General features: G+C 39.3%; 1 protein-coding gene across 1 annotated transcript; it reads left to right on the top strand.

Moving 5' to 3' along the window:
• Nucleotides 1-618: 618 nt before the first annotated feature.
• RAB12 (RAB12, member RAS oncogene family) lies at nt 619-24,469 on the top strand. The gene is made up of 6 exons (XM_058033513.1): nt 619-877; nt 12,433-12,493; nt 20,277-20,415; nt 20,933-21,022; nt 21,960-22,064; nt 22,345-24,469. Exons 1-6 carry the CDS (start codon nt 634-636, stop codon nt 22,456-22,458), a joined length of 753 nt encoding a protein of 250 aa, XP_057889496.1. The 5' UTR covers nt 619-633; the 3' UTR covers nt 22,459-24,469.
• The last annotated feature ends 2,851 nt before the right edge of the window (nt 24,470-27,320 follow it).

Below are 27,320 nucleotides of genomic sequence, written 5' to 3'. Positions count from 1 at the left end.
TTGCTGGGCTCCCCTTCCCTCGTCCTCTTGTCCTTTTTCTCGGCACCACGGGAAGAGCCTGATCTTCTTGGGACCGCTCCCTAGATATTTATATACACCCTCTCAGTCGTCTTTTCTCGAGGCTAAACAAGGCCAACTCCCTCAGCCTTTCCTCCTAAGAGCAAAGCTCCAATCCTTCAACGAGGACGGAGACCTCGCCGTCCGGGCAGAGGCAGCTCCAGCTGGGATCTCGAAGCAAGATCTGGCTGCGGGTCACGCCAGGAGGGGCCGGGGCAAGGCTGAGCCGCTGGGCCACACTTCCCAAGCCGCTCTCGGGGCGCTCAGCGGCCGGGCCGGGCCGGGCCGGGGCAGGACGGGCGGGCGCTCCCGCTCCCGGCCCTGCGTTGCGGCTCGGCCCGGCCGCGGCTCCGGCGCGGCAGAGGGCGCTGCGCGGGCGGGCGCGGGCCTGGGCGCGCCGCTCCCGGCGGCGGCGGCGCAGTTCCCGTTCCTGTGGCTGTTCCCGTTCCCCTCGGGCAGGGCCGGGCGGCGGCCGCGTCTCGTCCTCGCTGCCCCCTCCTCCCCGTGCCTCGCAGTGGTCGGCGCCGGTGGCGGGGAGGGCGGGGAGGGAGCGCGGCGCCGCCGCATGCATCGCTGATGGAGCCGGGCTCGGGGCTGCCGCAGCGCAGGGCGGGGGGCGGCGGGCTGGACCTCGGGGCGGGCTCGGCGGCGGGGTCGCCGGCGCTCTCGGGGGGACAGTCCCGCCGCAGGAAGCAGCCGCCGCGCCCGGCCGACTTCAAGCTGCAGGTGATCATCATCGGGTCGCGGGGGGTGGGCAAGACCAGCCTTATGGAGCGATTCACCGACGACACCTTCTGCGAGGCCTGCAAGTCCACCGTGGGTAAGGGAGCTCGTCCTGTCCTGTCCCGTCCCGGGGGAGGGGGCGCTCCTCCCCCCGGTGCTCATGGGCCCGGCCGTGGGAACGCGGGGTCGGTGCGCGGCCGCCCTTCCCGGCCCCTGTCCCGCCTTTCCCCGAGTGCGGGCCCGCTCCCCGCCGGCCAGGCATTCCCTCACACACCCTGCCCCGCTCCGGGGTGCGCCGTGATCCCCGTCCCCTTCCTGCCCGGGGCAGCCGGGTTGGTGTCCCCGGGTGGGTTCCTCGGCCGAGGGAGGCTCAAGGGCTTGGTCGGTGCCAGACTTCAACAGCTCTTCTTGGGAATATTGTAGATGTCCTAGTTATCTTTAAGAGTTCTGAGCTCTCCTGTTTCAGCCTTGCTAACGGCAAACAGTGTAAAGAAAAAATTGGGCATGGTTGGTGAAGCAGGTTTTTGTGCTTAAGTCTTAGAGGTTGCGTGGAAGGAGACAGAAGTATTTCAGGAGCTGAAAAGTTGCAGTGTGTATTTTGTGTACTCTTCCAGTGTATTATTCAAGTACTCTTCCAGACCGCAGTCAGATTAACTCCAGATGGCTGCTATGGCTTCGTGAAGAACCCCCCTGTGATGTTAGATCCGAGGTTAATGTTTTGTTTCTCGAGAACACTGCGTGTTTGGCTCTTTATGCAGCTAACTAGACAGCGAGCTCCTAGTTCTGTAGTGTACTGTCTTATTCATGATTTAGTCATCTGTGCATCTCTGAGGTAATTTAATGCCTGCTGTCTTTTTAATACACAAGTGTGTAAAGGGAGGAAAACAAGCTAGTTATTCTGCGTTGTTATTAGAGTCCTATCCTTGGAGTTGAACTCTTGAGTATTGCAGCAAGGTGGTTGTTAAAGTCTGTGTCACTGGAAAATACGTATGCTTAGCTTTATTGTAGCTTGGAATGTGAGGCAATTTAGGCATCTGATGAAAAGTGATTGTATTGCCTTTTAGAAGCTGAGTTATTACTATCCAAAATTATCTTCCTGTAAACAAAATGATGCACAGTTACTCATACTTTTGTTTTAATGTGTGTTTTACCAGTTATTTAATTCTTTCTTAGGCTAAGAATCCAGATCTAATAGTGCAGATTAGCACTGTTATGTTGATAAGACTTTTGGTTTGAAGTTGGCAACTTAACCTTGTAGAAGTGAGAAAGACAATTTCAGAGGCATTAATACTATAGGGATGTGTTGTAATGAAGAAATGTTGATGGCTTTTCTAGATGAACAGACTAATTGAATGTATGGTACAACTAAAGTACAATTAATAGAGGAATGTATTCTTTATAAATTCTCCAGGTGTAAACATTGATATTAACTCTCCTGCATCTTCTTTAGGTTTGACCCACATTAAGGGTTCCATCAGGTTTGGGCTGCTCTCTGTAACTGGTGTTAGTTTCCTGCTGTGAATCTTGGGAAGTGATGGGAGGTGGTCTAGACCCCGGTCCAGACTTCCAGGCTGGTTCCTTTTCAACAAAACTGATTTCCTAAATAACTGAGACAGTGATTTAAGCAGAGAAGCTTCCTTATTTTAGGGAAGAAACAGGAAATAAGTAGTGATATGCTGCTAGACAGAAGGTTACGTAATGTTTGTTGTACAAAATGTGCCAACATAAAGCAGCATAGGAAAATCAGCTTGTGCCAAAATACATGTAGAAGGACTTGATAGTAATGGCATTCTTTCAAGGTCCTCAGACTAAACTTGAGAGCTGTTGAGATTCCCCCAGATCCTTTGACTGCTAAATGAAGGAGCTTTTCACAGTCAGCACACACTGTGATTTTTTTTTTCACCAACAAGTAAGAAAAAATAACCTCTGCTATTTACATTTCATATAGATTGAAAATAACCCACACTCCAAAACAACCTGAGTTCAGCCTCTAATACACAGTTGAAATCACAAAGCTCTTACTTTGTCACCACTTAACTGCAGTGGTTTTCAAGAATTTGCAAGTGGAGAATGTGTTTTGAGACATCAGTGAAAGTGCTGTGACTGATCCAGTTACATAAACTGAAGGTACCTTGAGATTCAATTTGAAAAGGCCATGTAACCGAACAAAAAACTGCATTTTGTTGTATGTACCTTACATTGGCAAAGCTGTAGTTAAAATAGAATGCTAGAATACATATTTACTTCCTTATCTTGGTATTTATGGTCTCAGCCTTACTTTCATACCTTTATACTAAAACTTCTGGTTTTATAGGACCAAAAGAACAAGATTTAGCAACTTAAGATTTTGAATGAAAGCAGAGCCTACTCAGAGGACTTCCTCCAATAGTGGCAGGATTGCAAATGTCCAAAGACCTTTTCTGTCTTCTGCCCCTGAGTGCTGATAATAGTGCCATGTTATTGAGCAGTGGAGCATTTCTGCAGAAAAGGGAAGGAGTAGATTCAATTAAGAAAAATACAGTGTTTAAATGCTAATTTAAGAAGACTGCATTGCCCAATTGGTAAAGAAAAATCTGTAATGAAAACACATCAACATGTCTTCAGTCTCAGCTCAGATATGGAACTTCTTTGAAAGTGTTCAAAAATAGCTTGGCAGATTTCAGCACATTATTCATAACAGCACACAATGTGCTGTTGATCTAAAATTCTTTTGATGTATTTATTTTGGGCATTATATTAGTTGCATGGAATATTGTGTCTCCTTAAATCTGCTATTTACATAGCACTGAGAATACCCAATATGCTCAAATATTTACTGATTTTTGAAGAAGTTAAAATTACTCTCACCATGCCAGTGTCAAATCCCCTGTCTTTCTATAATGGGATAAATAACTTGTTCAGGGATAATATTGGGATCATATTAGCTTTGTCAACAAACATAAATCTACACTTCTTTTTTTAATGTAAAATTTCATCTTCTTTTATTGTTTGTTGCCTGCGTTATTCACACAGGAGCAGAATCCTAAGCTATCACTTGAAGGTTTTCCAGAATTGACAGCTCAAAAAATATGCACCAAATACGGTGTGAAGAAGAATGATCTTTCCAAGGGTAGTGGATAAATACTCATTGCCACATCTCTAAGAAGATTCAAGCTTGGTGGTGAAGAAACAGTGTTTGCTTCTTCCACCCCTTTATCCCACCTCAGCTAGTTCTTATCCTAAAAGAAATACATCCTAATTCAGATCTCCATAGTCATGATGTTAAATTTATATTTTAATATAAATATTTTTAAAGGGACTCTCTTTCATCAGAGTCCCTTTATTAAATATTCAACAGCTTCTGTTCTCTTCCCAGCATCTGTCCAGCTGTTGCTCAGTCTCCTGGTTCTAATCCACCAATTCTTAGTTCATCCCTAGTTTCCCTGCTGTTTTTCTTCCATGACAGATCTACAGAATTCCTGTACTCAGCAGTATTTCCTGTCAATCTAATTCTACTGCAGACATTACACTTCTCTCTTGGTTTTATTCTCTGAGCCTGAGGCTCCTGCTCTCCCAAAGGTGGGGCCTGCACTGACTCACCTCTTAGGATGCTGATTGTCCTGGGCCCTCAAATCAAGTTGGGCTCCTCAGCTTTTCTTTTACCTGCTGGCTCAGTATGTGAAGTCTCTTGAGACTTTGGCTTATCTTTCAGCTCTTTTCCACCAGGTCTAAAATCATCCCAGGAAAGAGACCTTGCCCTTGATAATGCCAGTGCAGTTCATGTGCCTTGTGCATTGCTGGCTGTTTTAGCAGCTGTTCATAGGAAACCAAAGTATCACATGTAGTAAACACTGAAGCTGCCTTCTGTCCTCGTTTACAAGCAAAATAATAGTGGAGTTTGTAATGGGAAGGGTTGTTGTGGATCAAGATGGGAAGTTAGTGACCTGTGATCTCTTCTGGGCCTGAGGGATCCAGATCAGTGGCATGTAAATGCTGTAAATGCATTGTGGTGCAAGACTCCTTTGACTTCACAGAAATGCTCTTTGACCTTGTTTCACCTTCATCTGAAATGGTATTTAAGTCGGAAACTCCTGAGATTTACAGAGGTCCATAGCTTTCCCTTCCAAGTGCTATTTTCCCTATCATTTATTTTTAAAATACCCATGTCCATGCAAGATTCCTAGTGTCCATCAAATAAACAATAGCAATAGTGAAAACTTTAGCTTTGTCTTCTATCAGAATGTCTTAAGTCAGGCAACTTCTGTCTTTAGTATATAGGCATTTATATATGGTATACAAATACATACATATATACCTTTTTATATGTATGTGTACACATGTTTGGGGTTTCTGTCACAATTCAAACCTGTATTCATTCTCTTTATCCTTGAAAAATGGGGGCTAACAACATAAATGTTCAGTTTCATTCCCATAAGCTTGTCATATAACATAATGATTTTTTCACTTAGAAGTATCAGACTACTCCCTTTTGAGGTATTTGTCATTTTTCAGAACTGCCCACTAAGTTACACCTTAATATTTTTAGTTATCTAATCAGTATTCTCACAGACACTGTAAACATAGTATGTGGCTTACTAATCATTTGGGGTTTTTTTCAGTAAATCAAAATATGGCTTAAAATTAAATTTGGTAATTTCATGTAATCTGAGATGAAGAACAATCTATATAAAATTTTCAGAAAATCATCCTGAGTCAACTAAAAGAGCATTTCTTTCTTAAATAAACTTGTGTGTGCCTGTGGGCTCTCTGACAAGTATGATTCATTTTAATTTTTCTTTAAACATTTCCCCCCTTCAGTAGAATGTCACTGAAAGCTTACTTGGTGTGGGGAGAAGGGAGAAGGAGTAGAAATAGATGTTTCTTAGTTTACCACATCACAAAGTAACAGTAAGATGTTCTTGCTTTAATCAAGAAATAGCTCTTAAAGTGAGAAATTTATGCTGTTACGTTTAAAAAAGGAAGTTTGGATGAGGGATAAGTAATTCTGTGAGAATTGACTGTTCTTACTTTTGCATATCTGGGGTGTTATTATATCTGGGTTTATGTATTGGCTTTTTGACTAGTGCAGAATAGTGTAAATAAACCATACCAATACCTTATTAATGGCGTGCTGCAGTCTCCTGCCAAACTATAAACAGAGAGGAGCAGAGGGCTGGAAACTCGCAGAGAAAAACAGTTTTGTCTTACAGAAAACTTCAAGATAATTAAGGGAGCATGTATCAACCTCCTTGTTTGTCTTTAGAAGGGCAAATTATGACAGAAGCCTGTGTCCCCTGGAAGCTGCCTTTTACCTGTAGGAGCAGTGTAGTCACTTGTAATGGACAGCATAGACACTCCAGCAAGTGAAAACACCTGGCCAGTTGTTGTTTGCCCCAGATGTGCCAACTAAGTGTATTTTATAGCATTTGGTATAGTCAGCATTGGTTTGCTATGCATAATCATTTGAATCCTCATAAGTGAACAAAACTGTAATTTAAAAGAGGAAAAGGTAGGTAGATACTATAAATTATTAGGGTTTAGGAATAGGGTTTTGTGGAGGTATGGGGGTTTTAATTAACAAGGGGTTACAAGAAAGAGTAAATTTGAAGTTGAACTTTGTTTGTTTGTTTTTTTTTTATTTGTAAACTAGATGGTAATTTCAGCTGGTAGAAATATTCAGGCACTGGGTTACATCAACACTACAGGACTGTCAGATAGCCTTGTAGTCCCTAGCCAGGACATATATGAGAATACACAAATAAAACAACAGGCAGAGTGAAGAGGCCACTTGAATGGTGTCAAATGGGGAGTTAGGTTTGCAGGGAGACTGGAATGCAGCTGTCAGACTCAGTCTCTGCTGTGAACAGCTGAGCGTGTCATTAGCAAAGAAAAAAAATCAAATAGGGCCATATGATTCTCAGGGACTTCTGGAAGTTGGTTAGCAACACTTTTACTGCTTATTTCTACTGATATCCCAAGGAGAGGGAAACTTGATACCCAAAACAAACTGCTTTTAGGTTCCACCTTCTAAAAATCTGGGTAGTGTTGCTCATGAAATAACCTTTTTTTTTCCATTCAGTTTTCCCTTCAGGTCAGGTAGTTGTTGACCAGTAGCTCAGTGTGTTTTTCTGCTTTGCAATCAGAAGTTTGAAAAGAAGTCTTGTTCATGAAGCCACAGAGAGACTTAATCCTTCCAATTTCCTCTTCCACCTTATTGTGTTTGCCAGCATTTTGGTACATGCTTTGAACTTAGTATCCTAAATAGTGTCAAAAGCCTAGGTTTTCTGAAAGGCCCTATGATTTCATTGTCCACAAGAATGTAAAGAAAATATAACTTCCTTCTTTCTCACTGAATTGGGCAGTACCAAGCATCTGAAATGTTATAGAAGCTGTATACTGGACATTCAAAAAAAAAATTAAAATCACTTGACTACACCTTCAACATTTACTCACTGCATGTATATTACACAGAAAAAAAGAAAATTGATATCTGTTTCATTCTAGTGTGTAGCCCAGTTGCCAGTTGAGGTATGGGTACACTTTTATTTTAGGCAAGCAGTCTCAAATGTCTGCATGTTAATCGTTCTAGAATTACACGCTTGAAGCTCTGTGGACAACGTACTTTACCTGCCTCTAAAATAATCCCCAAACATACTCATATCTGACTTAACACTAAATGATTCCAGATCTCTTGTTTGAAAATTTGTAGCATGCATTTTGAAGGAGGCATTTCCACTTTGGTGTGTTTTAAAAGCTAACTGCTTGCCCTAGAATTTGATTAAAATAAGACAAAATGGTTTAGGGTATTTTTTCCTGTAACAATTTCTGTAACCTTTTCCTGCCCTCCCTATGTGCCTTTTGTTGTTGATTGCTTCCCCCCCTCAAACAGGATGATAGAAATCAGAAGGCACACTCTTGAGCATCTTTTGATTGACTTTGGCATTTTTGGGATAGATGTAAGTATTTTTTGAGTTACAAACCAGGATATTTTGTAATAAAGATGTTTTTTACCTCAAAACTCATGTGATCTCAGTTATCAAATGTAGCATAAGTAAGAAATTTTTTTTTTGCATAGTGGCGTCACATGTCCAGATTCAATAGCCTGTGATAGTCTTCAAGTTATATGTCTGTTTTAAGGGTTAATTGGTATATAACCTCTGAATTTTTAAACTGATTGTGTTTCTTTAAGCATGGCCTGATTATCTTCCACTGATTGAATTACTTTGATGGAAATCACTAATAGACCTCTGAAAATTGAATCCATTGGAATTGATTTTAGTTAGAGGGGTTTTTTGTGCTCTATTTGCATCTGTTTTCCCAGCTCTTCTATTAACTTTGTTACCAGGAAGTCTTGTCCACTGAAAGGTCATTCTGTGTGCATTAAGCAAAACTGTTTCCACTTTCTTTTTCTGTCTCTCATGAAAGGAAATTAAAGATTGCAAATTTAAACATAAAATGCATAGTAAGAAGTTTCTTTACTATTTTATTTCTAAACAAATACTTTTAGCTTTAAAGAGAAAGGGTGCACCCAGTTGTGTGTATTTCAGTTTATGCTTTAGCAGGTAAGCTCTAGTTCTCTTTGGGGTGACAAATTAATGTACTGTAGTCAGTTCTGGGCTGGGCTTCATTTTTGTAGGATTTTAGTCTCAAGTTTGAAACAATCTCAAGTTTGGTTCATTGACAAGAGATGTCATCCTCAGTGACTTGCCCTTATCTAGAACTTCATTAGTGTGCTTCTATTTTGAGTCTCTGTTCTCTTTCTTTTAAGGCTGTTTAGTTTTGAAAAGAGTGCAGACAGTTTGTTTGGCTGTGTGTTTAATATACTTTTAAACCCTTCTGTCCCAGTAGCCCTTTGTTTTTCCTGGAGGAGGCATAGCTTCAGTTGAGCCCATGTTGTAATAGATGTTCTTTGCACAAAGTCAATTTTTCATCCGAAGTTCACATGCTACTAACAACCATGGTGCACATTAAGTAAAATGTGGAAAATCCTTAACTTAGGTTACACACAGCAGGTTAGTGTTGCTGCCCTTAATGCCATGTTTTACATGTATCTAGCCTGTGGGGAGAGGAGAAATGCTCCTTTGCAGTTTTAAGTTGTAGGGCAAACTTAATTAATTTACCTTCAAATGCCTAAATAATTGCAAAATAAGAAACCAAATCCAGAGACTGAGATCTGTATTTTTGTGCGTTCTTCATTAATTTTTGTGGGATATTTGTTTGGACTCCTGAAAAAGGCCTTTCCAGCGAAAAATGCGGATCAAAATTTTATCCACAGTGACATCCAAAACACATACAATTTTAATCTGTAAAATCCATAAAAAGAGAGATGGTGATTTGAATTTACTTGTTGTCTGAGTGTAATAATTTTAGAAAATTACTGATTGCCTGTTGTCCATGCAAGCCTGGGATATAGAGACAAGGCTGATGTTTTAATGGGAGGGGAGATTGTAATAAGCTTTTTGGTTCCCCTTTCATCACTGTGACCTGGCAAATGGCATGCTGCAGTATGGTCATACGCACATGCACTTGGCAGATTTCCTGGCATGTGTATATTTTGTTATTCACTGACAATAAGCCAGCAGCCTTTAAATTCCAGCTAGGTAGCATGTAAACCACTGATAGTTTGCTGGTATTGTAGCAGCTAAAGAGAGCTTTTTAAAATCCTTTTAATAAGATATGTTATTCAGATTTAATGTAGTTGTCAAGAGTAATTTTTGATTATTCTGTTTTATTGAGCTATATATAAAACCATGCCAGAGGAATTGTATGGACAGCAAAACTTTTTATTTAGGTATTTCCATTAACATATGTCGAACTAAATAATTTCTTTCATTGACCTTTTTCTTAACTCGTTGCAATATTTGAAATTGAAAGGGAAAACAAATTATTGTGTTGTTGTTTTAATTGAATTACTAATTTGTATGTAAACTCAAAGCACTGGCTTTGGCAGTCTATGGTGAAACAGGCTAATGAAACCTGACAGGCTTAGGAATTTGTTTCTTCATGTGCAAAAGGAAAGATGCCAAATTTTTTTCCTTCAGTATTGGCAGACATGAAGCTTTTGGTATTGTGTTGATGCTTGCAGAGCATTACTAATTATAAAAAAGTAATTGAGCAACCTTTGAAGAGTTCTGGCACTCTGTCTGACTTAAGTGTTAAATGATTCGAACAATTCTATAGAAGATCCTGTCTGCTTTTCCAAAAGTGTTACTTGTTTGTATCATTTCTTGCAAAATTTCACCATAGGGAAATATTTCATGGTGTGACTTCAAGATGATTAATAGAAAGAGCTGCCTTTAAACTAAGAATGCTGTTGACATAATATTTATTTTGAAACCATCTCTTTAATATGTAGTCTTTTTACTACTTCATTTTACTAATATATTGGACCTTCTAATCCCAGGAAGTCCCATTTGAAAATGTGGTTTATTACAACAGTTGGATTTTTCTCTCCATAGTTAATTATTTTCATTTTTAAAAACATAACAGAAGCTTTTTGGTTTTTTGTTTGTATAAGATAGCAGTGGTTTGTATAAACCACTTCTATAAAAACAAAAATATTTTTGTTTTGTAGTTATTGAAACTTACATGGAATCCCTGTGATGGTTTTAACACTCAGCTTGGGATCAGAGATGATTTAGACTCTTTTTAACATCAAATGAATGGCAGATTATATAGTATGTTCTGTATGACAGAATGGCAGGATTGGGAATTGGGATTGAGATGTCTGGGCAGTTATATTCAAACTTCCTTGAGGACAGGAGAGGGTTGAGGCAAGTAATTACAGTTACTTAAGTTCTATCTTGTAGACAAAGCTGTGACTATTAAAACAATTGCATTTTATAGTTTAAATGCATTTATATCGAGAAAAGACTTAAAACAGTAGAAATGGATGTGTTTCTTTAAAAAATAATACTATTAGCATAGAATTACAAGAATTCTCATTTCACATCCTTTGGATACTAGAACATAGCTGGATCATTTCTCTGCTTTTACACTAAGACAGTCACTTTTCAGAAGTGTATAAAAAGACTTCTTGGAGTTAAGATTAATAAATTATTTGAAATTTTAATAATTTGAATATATTTATCAATTTGCATGTGAATACTTGAAAATTGCCATTAAAGGGTTTGACTGTTTAGTACAAATCAGTTTAACACAGTAACTCATGGGCTTTGAAAGAGATACATGTTTGTAAGTGAAGTACAGGCATCGTGTCCTGAATATCTCTCCAAGAACTGGTGATTAAGTGTGCTAGAAACTATTAAGGACATGGAGAATGAGGACAAATGTCATGGTGTGATGACCATTACTTTTATCAATATGCAATGTGCAACTGCAGGCTGTTAGAGGGGATATTTGTTTAGAAGAATGAAGGTCAGTGATCCTTCCATTTATTTAATCTGTCTGAAAAATGTCCACCTGCTCTGCAAACTAAAAATATGGACATAATGGCCATGTTCAGTCCCTTCTGTTAAAGTTTAAATTCAGTCTCAATTCTTAATGTCAGCAGGGACACTCAGCTTTTATCAAGGGTAGTCCTTGGGAAAATGTGTTGGTTTTGTTAGAGAAAATAAAAACCATTTTTCCTCTTCAGTTTCATCCCTGTTCTTAGTTTACAGTTGCACTTGAAAAGGCACAAGTGTTTCCAACACATTATGCTTCTGCACTTCTGTGTGAGTTTTAAGTGTACGGGTCTGAACCGTGTTCCCGTGTCTTTTTATTTCTCCCTTTTTGATTTAGCTCTGTTGGGAGGGATGATGTGTAGAAGGATAAACTGAAGCAAAAATTTTCTTACAAATGTATCCTAAAATGAACAGGTTCACAATCTGCAAATCTGTGATATTCTAGGACATTTATTCTCTGGTACATTTTTGTAGTTAAGGTGGTAATCTTTTGTGTCTAGGTATTGTTTGACCACAGTATGTCTTACGTGTTGCTAACCAGCATTATTTTTTTAATAAAAGCTAAATCTTTCTGTATAACAAAGTCTTTATGGTTCTATCTTTGATATTTAGCTTGCATTCAAAATGTGCCTGGAGTTTTGAGATGATCAATAAAAGTACCATACAGGTATAAAATAAATTTTTAAAGTCAAATACCCTCTTTTAATATAAGAAGTTTGCTAATAAATATTTGCAGGACTTAATAATGACAGTCTTGACAAACTTCTTCATAAACCAACCTCAATTCCAGCGCCTTATTACTTTACAGATGCTAAACATCCATCCTGGAGGCCAGGCCTAAATTGTTCCTGCTTCACAAACAGCAGAACTGATGTGGAGGGATGGGTTCTGCTCCATGCCTCCAGGGCATCTGTGCCAGTTGGAAGTAGAACAGGCTTGTCCTTGACAGTCGAGGTGAATAGGAGAGAAACAATCCTACTGTCCCTGTTGTTTTACTGTTGTGCTGGGTTTACCTGCTGCTGGAAATTTTGCACAAAGGGGAAGGTTTATGTTGTGATGCTGCCACATTGGATGGCTCACAGGCTGTTTAGTGGTTGTCAAATCCCCGTGGTGTTCTTGAGTTGACCATAGTGGTGCAAACCCTTCTGCTTGTTCACACTGTTACAAGTTGATCTAAAAAAAAAAAAACTTATAAAAAAAAATAATTGCACCCTCATTACTTTTGCTTCTTATTCCTCCTTTTCTGTTTACTGTATTTTATTTATAGGTGTTGATTTTAAAATCAAAACAGTAGAGCTAAGAGGAAAGAAAATTAGATTACAAATCTGGTAAGTAAAACAAACGTGCAACCAGCAGTATGTTTTAATTTTTATGTTCTAGCATGAATTAATATGCTTGTCTAATACTACTATTAACTGTTATAAGCTGGTTTAGCTCTTACCCTATTACTTCTCTCCTCCATTCCCACAAGACTTAAACCAAACCAAATAGCTCTTAGATTTTTTTGAGGGTAAAAGGAGGAGAAGGAGAGATCAAGTTAGAAGTAGGGCATGAATGTAATTACTGAAATATTAATGCATCACAGAGGCCTTGAGCCCCTTTTCCTGGAAGAATGACATCACCTACATAAGAAATAGGAGTTCTACAAACAACAAAAGTTGACTGTGTTAAATAGACACTAGAGAAAGTATATTTTGTTTTCTTTATTTTTCTGGACTGATTAAAACTGACCTTCATTGTAACAGCAATTATAAAGCAACTGTGAAGTATTTTCTAAATTGTTTTTCTGAAACGTGGTATAGGCAGCGCTGTTTCTTTGACACTGTTTTTAAATGACTTCAAAGTGAAGGGCATTCGGGACTGAAGTAAATCATATCCACTCTAAACAGCATGGAAAAATAAAGTAATCCCCTGTAAATAAGGCCATACCTTTACTGGTACTGATGTCCTACTACAGAAAGCCCAATGTCTGAGCTAAACTCTTCCTTTCTGCAGTAGGCAACATGATTTTTGGTAATGGTTCTCCATGTTAGTGATTAATACTGTTTTTATTGCTTAGAAGTTGTTGAGCTAAACAGCCCTTTGTTTTGCAGAGTAGTACAATACATAAACATAATTATGAGAGAATAAACCAGCTATGTTCTATACATTAATCTTACATACTACTATGTAGAAGCTTAGCTTTGGTTTATTAACAGTGTGTGATGCATAATTAGCATTGTAGTTAAACTGTTTAAACTGCTAACAATCCATAGAGGGGGGGGGAAGCTCTAAATATTCTTTTTATTACACTTTTGGGATATTCTGGTAGTTTTTCATTCTTAACTACGTGGATGCAGTGAATTCAGTGTACTAACTCCTCTTGGCAGGTCACCATCAATTCTGTCTGTCACACCATGTGTCTGTCTTGCTTCCCTCTGAGTTAACTGCTGCTCATCTTTGGTCTCATCCGTCACCTAACACTTGAATGTTAGTGGCATGTCTTCATTCATCTGTCCCTGTTTGGAAACCTATGACCACAAGGCTGGCAGTTGAGCCAGCAATTGTTAGCCAGGGTCTGCTGGAGCTGACAGAGGTAACAAAAAATCCTGATGTGGAGATGCTAATGTATACCTAATGTGCATTCTTACTGTGAAATGTACTAAGCTTATAAAAAAATTCTCGTGTTGAATAAATATATTATAGGAGTGAAAATTTTTGGAAAAGACATGTTTAAACCATTATTTTCCACATATTGAGAATATGCTAGTAGGATATAGGACACTTTAAAAATTGAATTTAAAAGTTGATAGGTTGTTAAGATTGGTAATTTCTCCTATGTGAAGCCTTACTAAAGTGGCAAGGAAAACACAATGTAAAGAAATAATATTTTAAAATATTATAAAATTCATGAACATGACAGCCTGCTCCTAAGTGTCACTTTCTCTCCAACAGTGGCTGTTAAAATGTTGCTCTTAATCTTTAAAACTGCCTTGGCATACTTCCAGGTTTTTTAGAAAAGCAATTAGATAAGCATGACTTTTGCTAATTAATTCTGAATTCTGTTGTGCATGTTGTTGGGCCTGCCTATAAACTCTTATTATCGCAGAATCATTTAGGTTTCAAAAGACTCTTAAGATCAATGAGTCCAACCATTAACCCGGTGCTGCTGAGTCCACCACTAAACCCTGTCCCCAAGGGTCAAGTCTACATGTCTGCTAAAGTGACACAACCATTGCCCTGGGCAGCCTGTTGCAGTGCTTGACAGTCCTTTTGGTGAAGAGATTTTTATTCCTAAGAGCCAATATAAACCTCCCCTAGTGGAAGGTTTGTTGCTAGCCTGTTTCCTCTTGTCCTGTTCCCTGTTACTTGGGCAGAGACCAACCCCCACCTGGCTACAGCCACCTTTCAGGGAGTTGTAGAGCATGACAAGATCTCTCCCCTGAGCCTCCTCTTCTCCAGGCTAAACACTCCCAGCTCCCTCAGCTCCTTCTTGTACCTCCAGTTGTTGGATTGAAGAGGAAGGCAGTTTACCAAGTCAAACACTTGGAAGTTCAGAAATGCAGACTTCAATTGCATGGCTGATCATAAGACAGTCTCCTTTCATACCTACACAATGACAGAATTTAGGCTTCCTCATAGTTCCTGGTAGTGTTACAGGCTCCTGGTGCTTTATCTACACTGATTGCAGTAACTTTACTACAAAAAGACATGTTTTGTTCAGTGAACAGATAATTTTTGAAGTTCACACTTATCTGTTCTCTTAAAATGGCAAAAGTTACATTTCAAAGCATGAAATTTTGCTTATTTTTTTTAGTAATCTGATGATTCTACTTCTAGAGTCAAACAAGAGTAGTTTTTAAAAAGTTTACTTCAGTGTTTTTATGGTCACTTGACCTGTCTCTCCCCTAATCACTATCAGCAGAGTGTTTTCCACAAAGCTCTACCACTTGAGATTATCAAAAGATACATTGAAACAGTACAGGGTTGAATATTTCAAGCTGTTAGGTGTGTAAGACATCCTTTTGAAAGTAGCTTTCACACCTGTTGCTGTTAGGAGAGTAGAATACAGAAGGACTTGTCTCCTGTGTTCCTTTCATAATGGGGAGCTGTGTCCTGAGGATCACAGAGGCATCTGCTCTCACTTCTAGCTTCCTATCTGTTCCCTGCTTCCCTTATTTCCCCAACTTCCAGTCAGGAAGCAACCTTCTACTCCTTAGATGATGCAATGATAGAGCTTCACTGAGGACGCAGGGTAGTATCCACCTTTTCTGTGTCACCTGGAGGAATTAGTAGTGCCCCTTGGGTTGCCAGAAGTGTTAGGATTCAGTAAATCAGCTTCTGCCTTGCAGTTCTAGGCTGACAGAAGCTCCTGTGTCCTGTGAGAAGCAGTAATACCTGCATGCAGCTCAAGTCATGAGGTAGAGTAACCAGAACTACTGGATAGTGTAAGTGTCCAGGTAAATCCAAGCATCTGTGAATCAGTGCTTCTTCAAAGCTGGAAAACTGGATCAAATAAATAATAGGAGCCCCTCAGTGATGCTTTGAAGCAGGACAGGAAGGTGTGTGACTGTGCCCTCTCAGTGAGTAATCCGGGCAGTCGCTGGCACAAGCAGTGACACAGTGGCTCCCAGCTTCCCTCTGAAAGGAAGGAGCTGGCTGTGGGAAGCAGGGCTGCCCTGCACTGCACCCAGTTCCTCCCTAGCCAAGGGAGCTCTCTGACACCTCTACAGGCTTAATGCTCAAGGTAGCCAGCGACCTGGGAACAAAACAAGCTTCATTTGCTTCTGAAGGTGTTCTAAACTGCTGCATTCTCATTCAAAATTCACATTCTGCCTGCTCTGTTTTCTCAGAGACAGTTGTCTTGGAATGTACCTGTTCTAGAATATATAAGAATGTTGTTTCTTTGGTTCAGTACCTCTGAAATAAATTATTTTTATAATAAAAAAAAATTAAATATGTTTACGGTTTATGGGGCCAAAAAAAATGTTTGACAAGTAGAATTAACCTCTACAATTACCTTAAAGCATTTTTTGACATACTGCCTGTAGGTTCCATAGAAGCATAGGGCATGTGAAAGCGTTAAATTAGTGTTAAGTTTTTATGTAAGTTTCAAAATATTTTCACTTCTGTTGCCACTTTACGCTGCCACTCATAACAAATAAATTTAACTAGAGAGCCAGAGACAGTTTTGAGTCTGTCCATGTGTTTGTTTCAACTTGTTTGGATAGACACAGAGAACATTTATGTAAAAGAGAAATTATCCAGAGATATTTTAATTAAAATTAACTGTATTTGTATTGTGCTTTATGCAGTCTGCCATAGAACATGACAAGTCAACAGTTGGAAATGGGCTTTGTGTGATTTTTTAATTTGCTTTTGTTTGTTGTATGTTTGTATTTTTGGAGTGCTGTCTAGTTTCTGTTTGGGAAGCCAAAAACAGTCAAGCCGTGGGATTCTCTAATTGCAGATTATAGCTGGTTGAGGAGTCATACACTGTGTGTTTCTGATTACAGATTAGAAAGACAAATGCTTTTCATTTAGAAAACTTTCTTGGAAAAAAATCAACAGAAGAAAACTACTTTTAACATTAAAAAAAAAAGAAGTAATCTGATGGGATTTTTTTTCAGTTATGCCAAGTGCTTGTTTAAGTTGTAGTAACTTATTTGAACTTCTGGAGTTTATTTAGTTGGAATTAAATTCAGCTCCCTTCTGCTATTGTGTTAATTCTGACCAGAGCAAATAAAGAACTAATAGCACTTAGTATCACTCATGAAAGTCATGAGTGCTAAACAGTGGTCATCTTTTCTTCCAGCTTTCCACTAGTGCTTCAGTAGCTATACTCCAACTGCAGGAGTGTGATACATCCATGAAAATAGTATAGTGAGAATAATTACCAGCCCTGCACATTAGAAGAAGGCATTTGAAGTTGGATGTGCTTTTAATGTTAGCTCTGCATTAGGAGTGGTCATTTTTTCTCAACACTGGAAGAATTTGCAGCACATTTTCATGAAAAATATGATGGCACCTAGTAGAAGAAAAGATTTTCCATGTTAAAGATCACGTTGATACTCAAACTGCAGTTTACTTAGGTAGCCTGGGGTTGCATTTTAATCTTACTTACTGTAGAAATAGTTTTCTAAATAGCTTTCACCTTACAGTTTGAAGACAAATACAACATGAGGGTAATGTTAGAGACAGCAAATTCAGCTTACTTTCTTCCACTTTTCAAAGGAAGTAAGGGTTAGGATATCATGCTCACAGACACCTGCTGACTGGTTTCATTTCCACCTGCTGCAGGAGGAGAGGTGAAGTGTGGGGGAGTCAGTGACTTCAAGCAAGGCGAAGAAAGTCAGCCATAATCCACTGGAATTGGCATGACCAGGTGACAGTCAGTGGTCATCTGGCCATTTATTGTAGGCAGTGGGCAGCCAGGCTGTCCATGGTGTTCTGAACTGTTGGCCAGAGCATGTGGTGTGTCCCACATAGCCAGCAAGCCAGACTTCAGGTTGTCACATGTGGGTGAAGGACCTACACAAACAGGAGCACAGGGTGGAGCAGCCTAGGAATGCTGTAAACTTTTAAAGAGCCTGAGGGTGTTGTGGAGAGAGGAGAAGCTGATAGTGCCAGGTGAACTTGGAGACAGAGCACTCAGCAGGGCTGGGGAAGTGTGGGGTTGGAGATAGCTGGGGTGGGAGAGTTTTGTAATGTTGCATAGTTCTTCTCTTCATGGTCTGCTTATCCAGTGCGCTGCTGACTGCCTTCAGGGAGGGTAGTGTGACATTAGTGTTTTTATAATGTATGTGCTCAGTGATCTGGTACCCTGTGATGGAGTTGCTAAAGGTTCTTAGCACTCACCTGAAGGCACAGACAGGTCACTCTGAAATACCATCTTTATTTCTGTTTTCCACTAGGGGCACAGAAAAAAGGGAAAAGACTGGCCAGCAAAACAAACTGACAAACAAAACTAAAAAGCAACTTTTCACACTACTCTGAACAAAGACAGAATTGGTGTATTATCCCACATGAGATATACCCTTCCACCTGCCATGTAGTTATTTATGCTCAGAATGATGGAACTTAAGGTCCCCCACCCTAATACACTTCATCAGTAGGCTGGATTAGCAATAGATGATACAGGCTGCTCTGTGAGGTCATAATTCTGAGAGTTCTGTTCTTAAGCACTAGAGCAATGTTATCCATATGTGGAAAATCAACGGTTCATACTAAAATTACTAATTTTTAACAGACTGAACATCCAAAGGACCTTCCAAAAAATGAATCTGACCATAACAAAGAAGTAATGGGAAAGAATGTGGTGTTACTTGCTCTGAGTAATATTATATAGATATAATTTCAGCTGCCAGAACTTGTATTGCTTTACAAAAAATGCCTCATTAGTGAAAAGAAAACAACCAATTAACCATCTAAAACTGGTTTGCAATATTACTGGTGCTTGACCTTTATGAAACAAACTACCTATTTTCATTTTCTGTAGGGTCCCAGAGGTTTATATGAATGTAATTCTGAAGTTCTGAGGGTGGGATTTGAATAAAATAAATACAAAATTCTGAGAGTGGGATTTGAATAAAAATAAAACAAAAATGGACGCAATAGGAATTTGTTCTTCTCTGCCCTGTGTTGCAGTGTCACTGGCTTGCAGTGAAGTATTAAGTCATTATTTTCCCACAGGCTATGAAGCAGAGATTGCAAATCTTTTTCTAGTGGACTCTGCTTTACTTTGTAAAATCACTAGCAAATATTTGTTACTATCAAGTACACTTGTGGCAATTTCAGGGGCAAGTTAAATACTTTACTTTGAAACTTGCTTGAAATTCCTAAAGATTTTATTCAAAGTAAGATAGGTTTGTGGTAATATATTCTATTGCTTGTGCATAGAACCTTAAAGGGGTTAAATCTTCAGGACAATCAATGTGGCATTTTGTAAACATGACCTTTTTTTTTTGTTTTTGTAACAAGTGTTTCAGGTCTCCATTGTTAACTCATTCCCAAATTCATTCTCCTCCTCCTTTTGTTTAAAATGTGACTGTTGAAGAGGATTAATTCTGAAGTTTTGAGTCCCAACACACATGCACACAATTTTCCTCCCTCTACTCTTAATTTTGATCCATCTTTTGACTTGTTCTAACTTTGAAATTCCAAAATTATCCATTGGCTTTGGGGACTGAATTCAAGCAGCAAATGCTTGATCACTTCGGAGCACCATATAACCTACTTTCCAGTTGAGATGCCAGTCACATTTTAAGACTTAGGATATGCACCAGCTATTTTTTTAGTATAACTGCCAAAACCCCTCCCTAGGGAGGCTTGATGATGTGATTAAAAGCAGTTCAAAAGTTTTCATGGTTCAGTAAAAAGCAACTCTTCTGTCTCATCTACTGTGGAACAGAAGCCATAGCTAGTGTGGGTGACTTAGTGGCGTTGCTGAAAATTATTCTCCAGTGTGAATGCACCCTGTCTGAAATACCTGCAGTGAGCACAGAAATGTTACTTGCACACCTCAGATAAGTAGATGTAAGTGTGTAAGCCAGGTCTCTAGTGCAAAAGTTGTCCCACTTAGTGATTGCTCACTCTTGTGAGCAATTCACTTCTGTGCCAGGAGGTTTTGCAGTAGTTTTAGAACCGTGGCTGAATTGCTGTGGTTGATCCAAAAAGAGTCTGAAAGCGCAAATGATACTGATCAGTGCATTGATCATTTTATAGTTGGGTGTGTGGATGTGTTTAATAAACATGTATCCATTTTTTTCTCTATTTTTTCATGGCTGTTAAAAAACCCAACCAAAAGTCCACAAAACGCACAACAAACCCCAAAAACACAAAACCAGATTTATCTCCTGATACATTTTAATTGGATAGCTTCACTCTCAGACACATATAGAAATGTTTGGTGGCCTTTCCTGATGAAGTTAGTATGGGATAAATAGTTTTAATATGAAAAAGTTTTATGATTGAAAGTACTGCTCCATTTTTTTCCCTGAAATTCATAGATATGGTAGGAAATGTAGTGTCTCTAATGGATGTGGGAGTGTTGTTATTAAAATGTGAACAAAGTTATTCTGTACTTTGCAAATTGGTGAAATATTTGTGCCACTGTTTGCTGCTGCTTCTTAGGGACACAGCAGGTCAGGAGAGATTCAACAGCATTACCTCAGCTTATTACAGAAGTGCCAAGGGAATTATTTTGGTGTATGATATCACCAAGAAGGAAACATTTGACGATTTACCAAAATGGATGAAAATGATTGATAAGGTATGCCTAAGTATTTTCTTTTTATATGCTTTTTTTAACAAGGATTTTTTTTCCCCCTCAGAGAAATTTACAGCACGGGTTTAGGATTAATAAACTACTGTCAGATAGTTTACACTGATTACTTTTAGTCAGGATTTAACATTGATGTGTTTTGCTTGCAAAATGGTTGTCCATTCCTGCTTTCTTGAACTAGAATTGTCCCAGTTAGAAGTGTCAGTGAAAATCTGTAACATTGCTCATTTACCTTTGCAGTGGGGGGAGGGGGGTTTGTTTCCTGTCTGTGAAATAAGGTCATTGTGTTCATTCTTAGATAAACCAGAGCAGCTAGTTTAAACTAGAGCAGCAGTTTTAAAAATGAAATTTAAAAAATTGAAATTTTTTGAAATAATGTTTGGGAAGAACATTTACCTATAAACTATATCAGTGTGGTAGTAGAATTGCCCTTTTTTTGTATTGTGTTTGCATTACAAAATCTTATGTTTCTAGGTGTAGATAATTAGAAATATTTTAATTGCAGTATGCTTCAGAGGATGCAGAGCTTCTATTAGTTGGAAATAAACTGGATTGTGAAGTTGATCGAGAGATTTCTCGGCAGCAGGGAGAGAAGGTAAGACCAGGTCTAGAGGCAAAGCTGTTGTGGCATTGCTGATGATGGTCTGTGGCTACTTTTGTTCAGACTGCTGGATGCAGGAGGCTTATTGAGAGTGGTGGTGGTGGTCTCAAAATCCATGCGATGATGTGCAGTTGTAAGTGTTCCTGCTGGAGTTGTGTGTCTTTGGTCTAAAAAAGAAGTAAGCTACAAGTCAGCTTCCACTGTACCAGTGATGTAGGGGATACTCCTTTCTGGGCTCTGAAAGAAGGCGTAGTGAAGATTTGAAGCAAAAATGGAGATCTCTAGTCAGGAAATCTTTGCGAGCCTTCTTTCAGATGTTTGCTTCTCAGTACTGTTTTTGGACAGGCAGCAGCCCTGCTTTGATTATTGGCTCACCTTCGTTTTCATGTTCGTTTTGTTCTCTTGCAACCCCAAAAGTGTTAAGGAAGCTAGCAATAGAGTATGTTTGTTGTAGAAGCTGGCAAGAGAGTATGTTTGTAGTGTGATACTCAGCATTGTCTTGACCAGAATTATGTCAGTATGGGCGTACACAAACATTTGGAAGTGAAGGTTTATTCCAGATTTTTTCGAGTCTTGCATCTGTACTTCCCTTTTCTACATTTTGAATAATAAAGTTGAGATTAGCTGTTCTGAGAAGTTCTTCCTTTTTGGCAGTCTGCAGCAGTACGTGTCAACTGAACACATGAATTAAGTCTGGAAAAATGCAGAGTACTTTTCTAATAAACCTATTTCAAGCAAAAATTAGCTATATGTTGCAATATTTTCTCTACCATGTGGATTCAGGATTATTAATTAAATTAGATTTCCATCTCAGATTTGGGGAAAGTTGCATGTTTGGGGTTTTTTTGAGGTTTTATGAGGAGGATATATTTGTTATCTGTCACTGTTTGCACGTATCTTCATGGAGTTATTTTATTTTCTCTCCCATCAGTTTGCACAGCAAATAACTGGGATGCGGTTCTGTGAAGCAAGTGCCAAGGATAACTTTAATGTGGATGAAATATTTCTAAAACTTGTTGATGACATTCTGAAAAAGGTAAAATACTCAGGTGGTAGTATTCCTCTGGTCACACAAATGGTCAATGTTTGAATAATGACTGCACATGCTTGGGAGGACAGGGAACAAGTACACATTGTTAGGTGAAATTTTTGGATAATCGTAGTGGGCATGATGCAGATCACACACTGCTGACCACTGCATTTCACTAATAAGACCCAAAAGACGCTGAAATTGAGGCTTTGGCTGTCAGTGAACTCTTGAAATGAGTTCTTTCTCTGCAGATGACTGTTTACAGGTGATTTTTCTTTTCTTTAAGATGCCACTGGATGTTATAAGAAATGAGTTGTCCAACAGTATCCTGTCCCTGCAACCAGAGCCAGAAATCCCACCAGAACTGCCTCCTCCAAGGCCACATGTCCGTTGCTGTTGACTTTTTACTTCCTCCAGAGTGAAAAATATGAGCAGGAGGGTAAAGAAAGTATCTGTACTACTCTGCACTACAATCATTTGGCAGTTTCTCGTTGCACTTTGTTATTCGAGTCAGAGCTACACACTAACTTGTAAATATGCAAATATGCAATCCTATGTAGGATTCAACTGTAACATTTAATTATTACCCCTCTCCCTCACAATGATGTTTCGTTCATTGCCCCAGTGTTATAAATACTGTACAGTCGGTGGGGGTTTGCCACACATCCAGTTGGGGAGGAGGAGAAATTAAATCTATACCTATTCTTGACCTATAAATGTTGTAATAGTTCTTTGTTATCATAAACAGGCAGGCAGAAGCTCTTCTGGTATGAAGATAAGTATATGGTGCTTTGCTAACTATTTTAAAGACAAATTTTTTAAAAACAGAGGACTTTATGTACAAAGCTTCCATAATCAGCATTATGTTTCCTTTTAATGTAGTGAAAACATTTTTGGCTGTAGCATCCTCTGCTGACTGGATTTATTGAAAAGCTAAGTTTAATTTTTGGCAGTCTTTTATTTATTTTGTTGAATGCTGCACCCTTTCTTTGTGTACCGAGACATCACACCTGGTGCAGATCTAAGATTGCACTTTGAAAAAACATATATAATTTTCTGCATAAACATAAATTTGGTTACAAGAATCATTAAGTTTCAATAAAAGAATGGAGATATATCAAGCTCTAAAAGAAGGTATAAAAAGCAATGCTGCTGTCCTAGACAAATTCTTGAGAAAAAAAAAAATTAAGATGATACATTTTCCTGTGTTAAGGAATATATATGTGTATTTTTGTCTGGACATCTGTAGGGATGGGGGAAGGGAACCTAAGGTAAAATTATTTTCTTTCCTAATGGTGGAAATTATTCCCATCAAGCAAATACTGTGTTAGGATTTTGTCTGATAATGAACTTGTGAATTATATCTTTGGTATATCTTTTATTAAATGCACTGTTTAGTTTAGCTGTGGTAAATCAGTAGATACATATTTGAATAACTTGGTGTGTCCTGAATGTTGTGGTATTGAAAAACATTGTGGTCTTTCTAAACTAATGAAGTGCAAATAAAATTTTGTATTTATGAATGACAGTGGAACTGCACCTGTTATTAGAATGGCAAGTATCAAGTGATGGGTAAAAGGTAGAATCTGGAATATGGAACAACACTTGTGTTAATTCTGTTATGATTTAATTTTCTGTTTGACAGTTCTTTAGGCGTAGTGGGAAGAGCAGCAGACATTAGTTGTTCACCTTGGTCACTGCCCTGTTGGGAGAGCAGCTGATGACCTGGCCCAGCTGATACCTTCAAATAGCATGTGACTGCTTGTCATGCTGCCCTAGCAGGTGGTCGCCAGACTATTAGTTACACTGACAACACAAGTATGAACCAGTCTTTTTCACACTACAGCTTCTCTACTTCACATTCTCTGGTGCTGGAACCCATTTTGTCACCTTTGCCACTCTTCTAGCCAGAACTGGCACTGAACACTAAAGTATACCACTGACTTAAACAGATTCTCTCTGTTTTATGGGAGAAAAAAAGACACAACAAACTGCTAACACACACCAAAAAAAAGCCCTTATTTCACTGAATAAGCTCTGACATTCTGAATTCAATGCCATGCAGGCCTGTAGCACACCTGGATTTCTACTGAAATACTAAGGAAAGCATGGTTGATATTTGTGCTTATGTCTTCTGCCACCTTGTGCCTAAACAGTTCGCTTTTTTAAATAGTAAACTTACAGTTTACTATCCTATTGGTAAGATAAAATGAATTTCTAAAGCACTTCTCTAGGAGTTCAGATGATACTGTGGGCAATAGCAAGGAAGGGAAAATTATGGAAAGTGGGTTTTAACTTGACAACCATTTTAATTTAGCGGATTTGTTTTTATTTGTACTTAGAAATTTGTGATTTTTTTCCTGCAGTTTTTGAATTTAATAAAAATTAAGAAATTTGACTTAGATAAACTTTCTTTTTGTAATTCTGTGCTGTTTGTATATAGGCAGATTGGGATCTCAGTCTCTTGTACCAAAAATTAAAATCTATTGCATTTAAGAAGGACATATTTATTTGAGTGCTTGAATGTGTTTTATTTTTCATTGGAAATCATAAAAAAAACCCCAGGAAACCTGTTTGCTTTCTATCCATTATACTATGAAGAGGGTTTTGTCTCCTGATTTTATCTCTACAGCTTTTATATTAATCAAAACCAGTTTTTTTATGCCCTTTCTCCACCCAGCAGGCTTTAGTGGTGGGATATGGGAAGAGGGGAGGAGGGAAAAATATTCATGCTGCTTCCTTGTCTCCTGGAAGTTCAGCAGTCAGCCCAACCTATGTTAGCATCTAATGATGGACTATTTGAATGGTCTGCACAACCCTCAGGGATCACAGAATGGAAAAAAAAGGGCGAGATGAGCACTGCCACAACTGTGTTTGCACATCATTGTTCTTTAGGAGCCCTGGTTAGAGGGGGGCCATTCCCACTGCTCAGGGAGTGTGTGGGGATTGTTTCCTTCTAACACTGAGCCTAAAAAGCTTTTTACACTAAACTCATCAGGTGCTGTGAGGTCCTGTAGTCCCTGGCAGGTATCTTCATGGTGGTCAAAATAAATGTGTGAGCATGGCAAGCATAAATCACAGGAGTGTCAGCTGCTCCGAAATAGTGGGGGGTTCTTGACTTTCTCGAATCAGAGAAAACATGAAATACTGAAATTATTAGATAGATTGTGGTCACTGAAGGGTGATTTGCCACTGATTTCAATGTGGTGAGGATTTAATACAGTAAATTCCTGATACTGTATTACATCCAGTTAGCACTGTGTCTTTTACCAAAACTAAAATTCATATCTGTTGGGAGCTCAAACGATACTTGATTGTGTCCCTAAACTTTTTAACCTGACTGTAATGGACATTCAGCCAGTGGGTTGAGTTAACAGACCATTTCTTCACAAGTGAACAGGAAATAGGCACACTGGAAATTTGTCTTGTGTCTAATAGTCACAACACAGAATAAAACTGAAACCACTGGCTTACCAAGACATCTTGAATTGTGCACTGTTGTCCTGTCTATGCTAGAGAAATAGTGACTGTCAAATCAACCTTTCACTAGATTTCTCCTTCAGAGCAGAGATACACAACTAATGTCGAGATTTGGTGCTTCTGTTGAAGAAAGATGAGAAGAAGGTGGGAAAAAAAAAAGGACTGGAAGTTAAAATACCCGAATTAGATCTCCTCAGCACAACTTTAGGCCATTTCCTCCTTTTCTGTCACTTGTTACTCCAGAGAAGTGACTGACCCCACCTGGCTACAGCGTCCTTTCAGGTGATTTTTGAGCACAATAAGATCTCCCCTGAGGCTCCTTTTCTCCAGGCTAAAGAACCCCTGCTCCCTCAGCCCATAAGCCTTGTGCTTCCCCAGCTTCATTGCCCTTTCCTGGACACTCCAGCACCTCAATGTCTATTTTGTTGTGAAACTGAACACAGAATTCAAAATGACAGAAAGTGGCCCATTGAACACTCAGCAGCTACCTTGGATCCCATCCAACTCTGTGGACTTGAGTGTGTCTTAACTGGTGTAGCAGGTCACTGACTATTTCCCTTTGGATTGTGAGGGCTTCATTCTGCTCCCCATCCCTGTGTTCCAGCTTAGGGGGCTGGATACCCAAAGAACAACTGGCTTTACTAGTAAACACCAAGGCAAAGAGGGCATTAAGTCCCTCAGCCCTTTCCTCATCCTTTGTCACTATGTTTATCCCTGCGTCTTATAAAGGGTGGTAATTCTCCTTAGCCCTCTTTTTGTTGTGATGTAATTATGGAAATGTTTTTAATTGTCTTCTATGGCAATAGCCAGATTAAGTTCTAGCTGGGCCCTGTTGCCTCTGATTTTTTTCTCTAAATAACCTCAACACATCCATGTAGTCCTCCTTCATTGCTTGCCCATTCTTCCAAAGGTCACAAACTTTTTTTTCCTGAGTTTCAGTCAAAGCTCTGATCAGCCAGTCCAGTCTTCCCTGCCAGCTCATCTTTCAGCACAAGGGGATGGCCTGCTACTGCAGCTTTAAGATTTTGTTCTGGAAGCATGTCCAGCCTTCTTGGACTCCTTTACCCTTTAATACTGTCCCCCAAGTGCCTCTGTTAACCAGAGATTAATGTAATTTATTTTAATCTGTTGTTTATGTCATCACACTGAAGGAGTAGGAATTTCTGGCAGCAAAGGTTTTGCCTGAATTGGTTTGCCTTTTATCATTCTTGTTTGTGAAAGTGATACCATAAAATGATCATTACTACTTGATCATTACTTCCTGCTAGATTTAAGTTCGAAATTTGGAGGGTCTTTTTGACTTGGGCAAGGATTTTTAGTTCATCCAGTTAGCCCTGGAAGCCAGCATTTTTCTTACAAACTAGTGCTGTTTGTCTAAAGGGGGCTGTTCTGCTGGCTGTCAGTGTGGGCATTGGCTCTGGGGTCCTTTTTGTTCCATGCCATTACTTCTGTGCATCAAATCTCTCTAGTTTGGAAGCTTTGTAGCTGGTACATTTCTGGGGTAGGAAGGAAGGCAAGGTGCACAGGAAAAGGGCAACAGAGCAACCAAACTAGTTTAAAAAGAATGTGAACAAAGCTCTTTTCTAGACAGGGAATGGGAAGTGCAGCCTGTTTCCAGCTTGGTCACTTTTCTGTATTGGGAGTTCATTGCCATGAGTTCATCTCTGCAGTCTGTGAAAGACAAAAAGAAACTGCCCCAGCCAGCCTGGATTCATTCTCCCCTCTGGTGCTGGCAGTTTCTCACTCAGTGGAAATGGGAGCAGTTTTGCTGAAGCAGAGTCT

Source organism: Melospiza georgiana, chromosome 1 (genome assembly GCF_028018845.1).
Source record: "Melospiza georgiana isolate bMelGeo1 chromosome 1, bMelGeo1.pri, whole genome shotgun sequence".
Classification (NCBI taxonomy): Eukaryota; Metazoa; Chordata; class Aves; order Passeriformes; family Passerellidae; genus Melospiza; species Melospiza georgiana.
The sequence above is the reverse complement of the archived record's forward strand: the minus strand, read 5'-3'. Positions and strand labels throughout refer to the sequence as shown.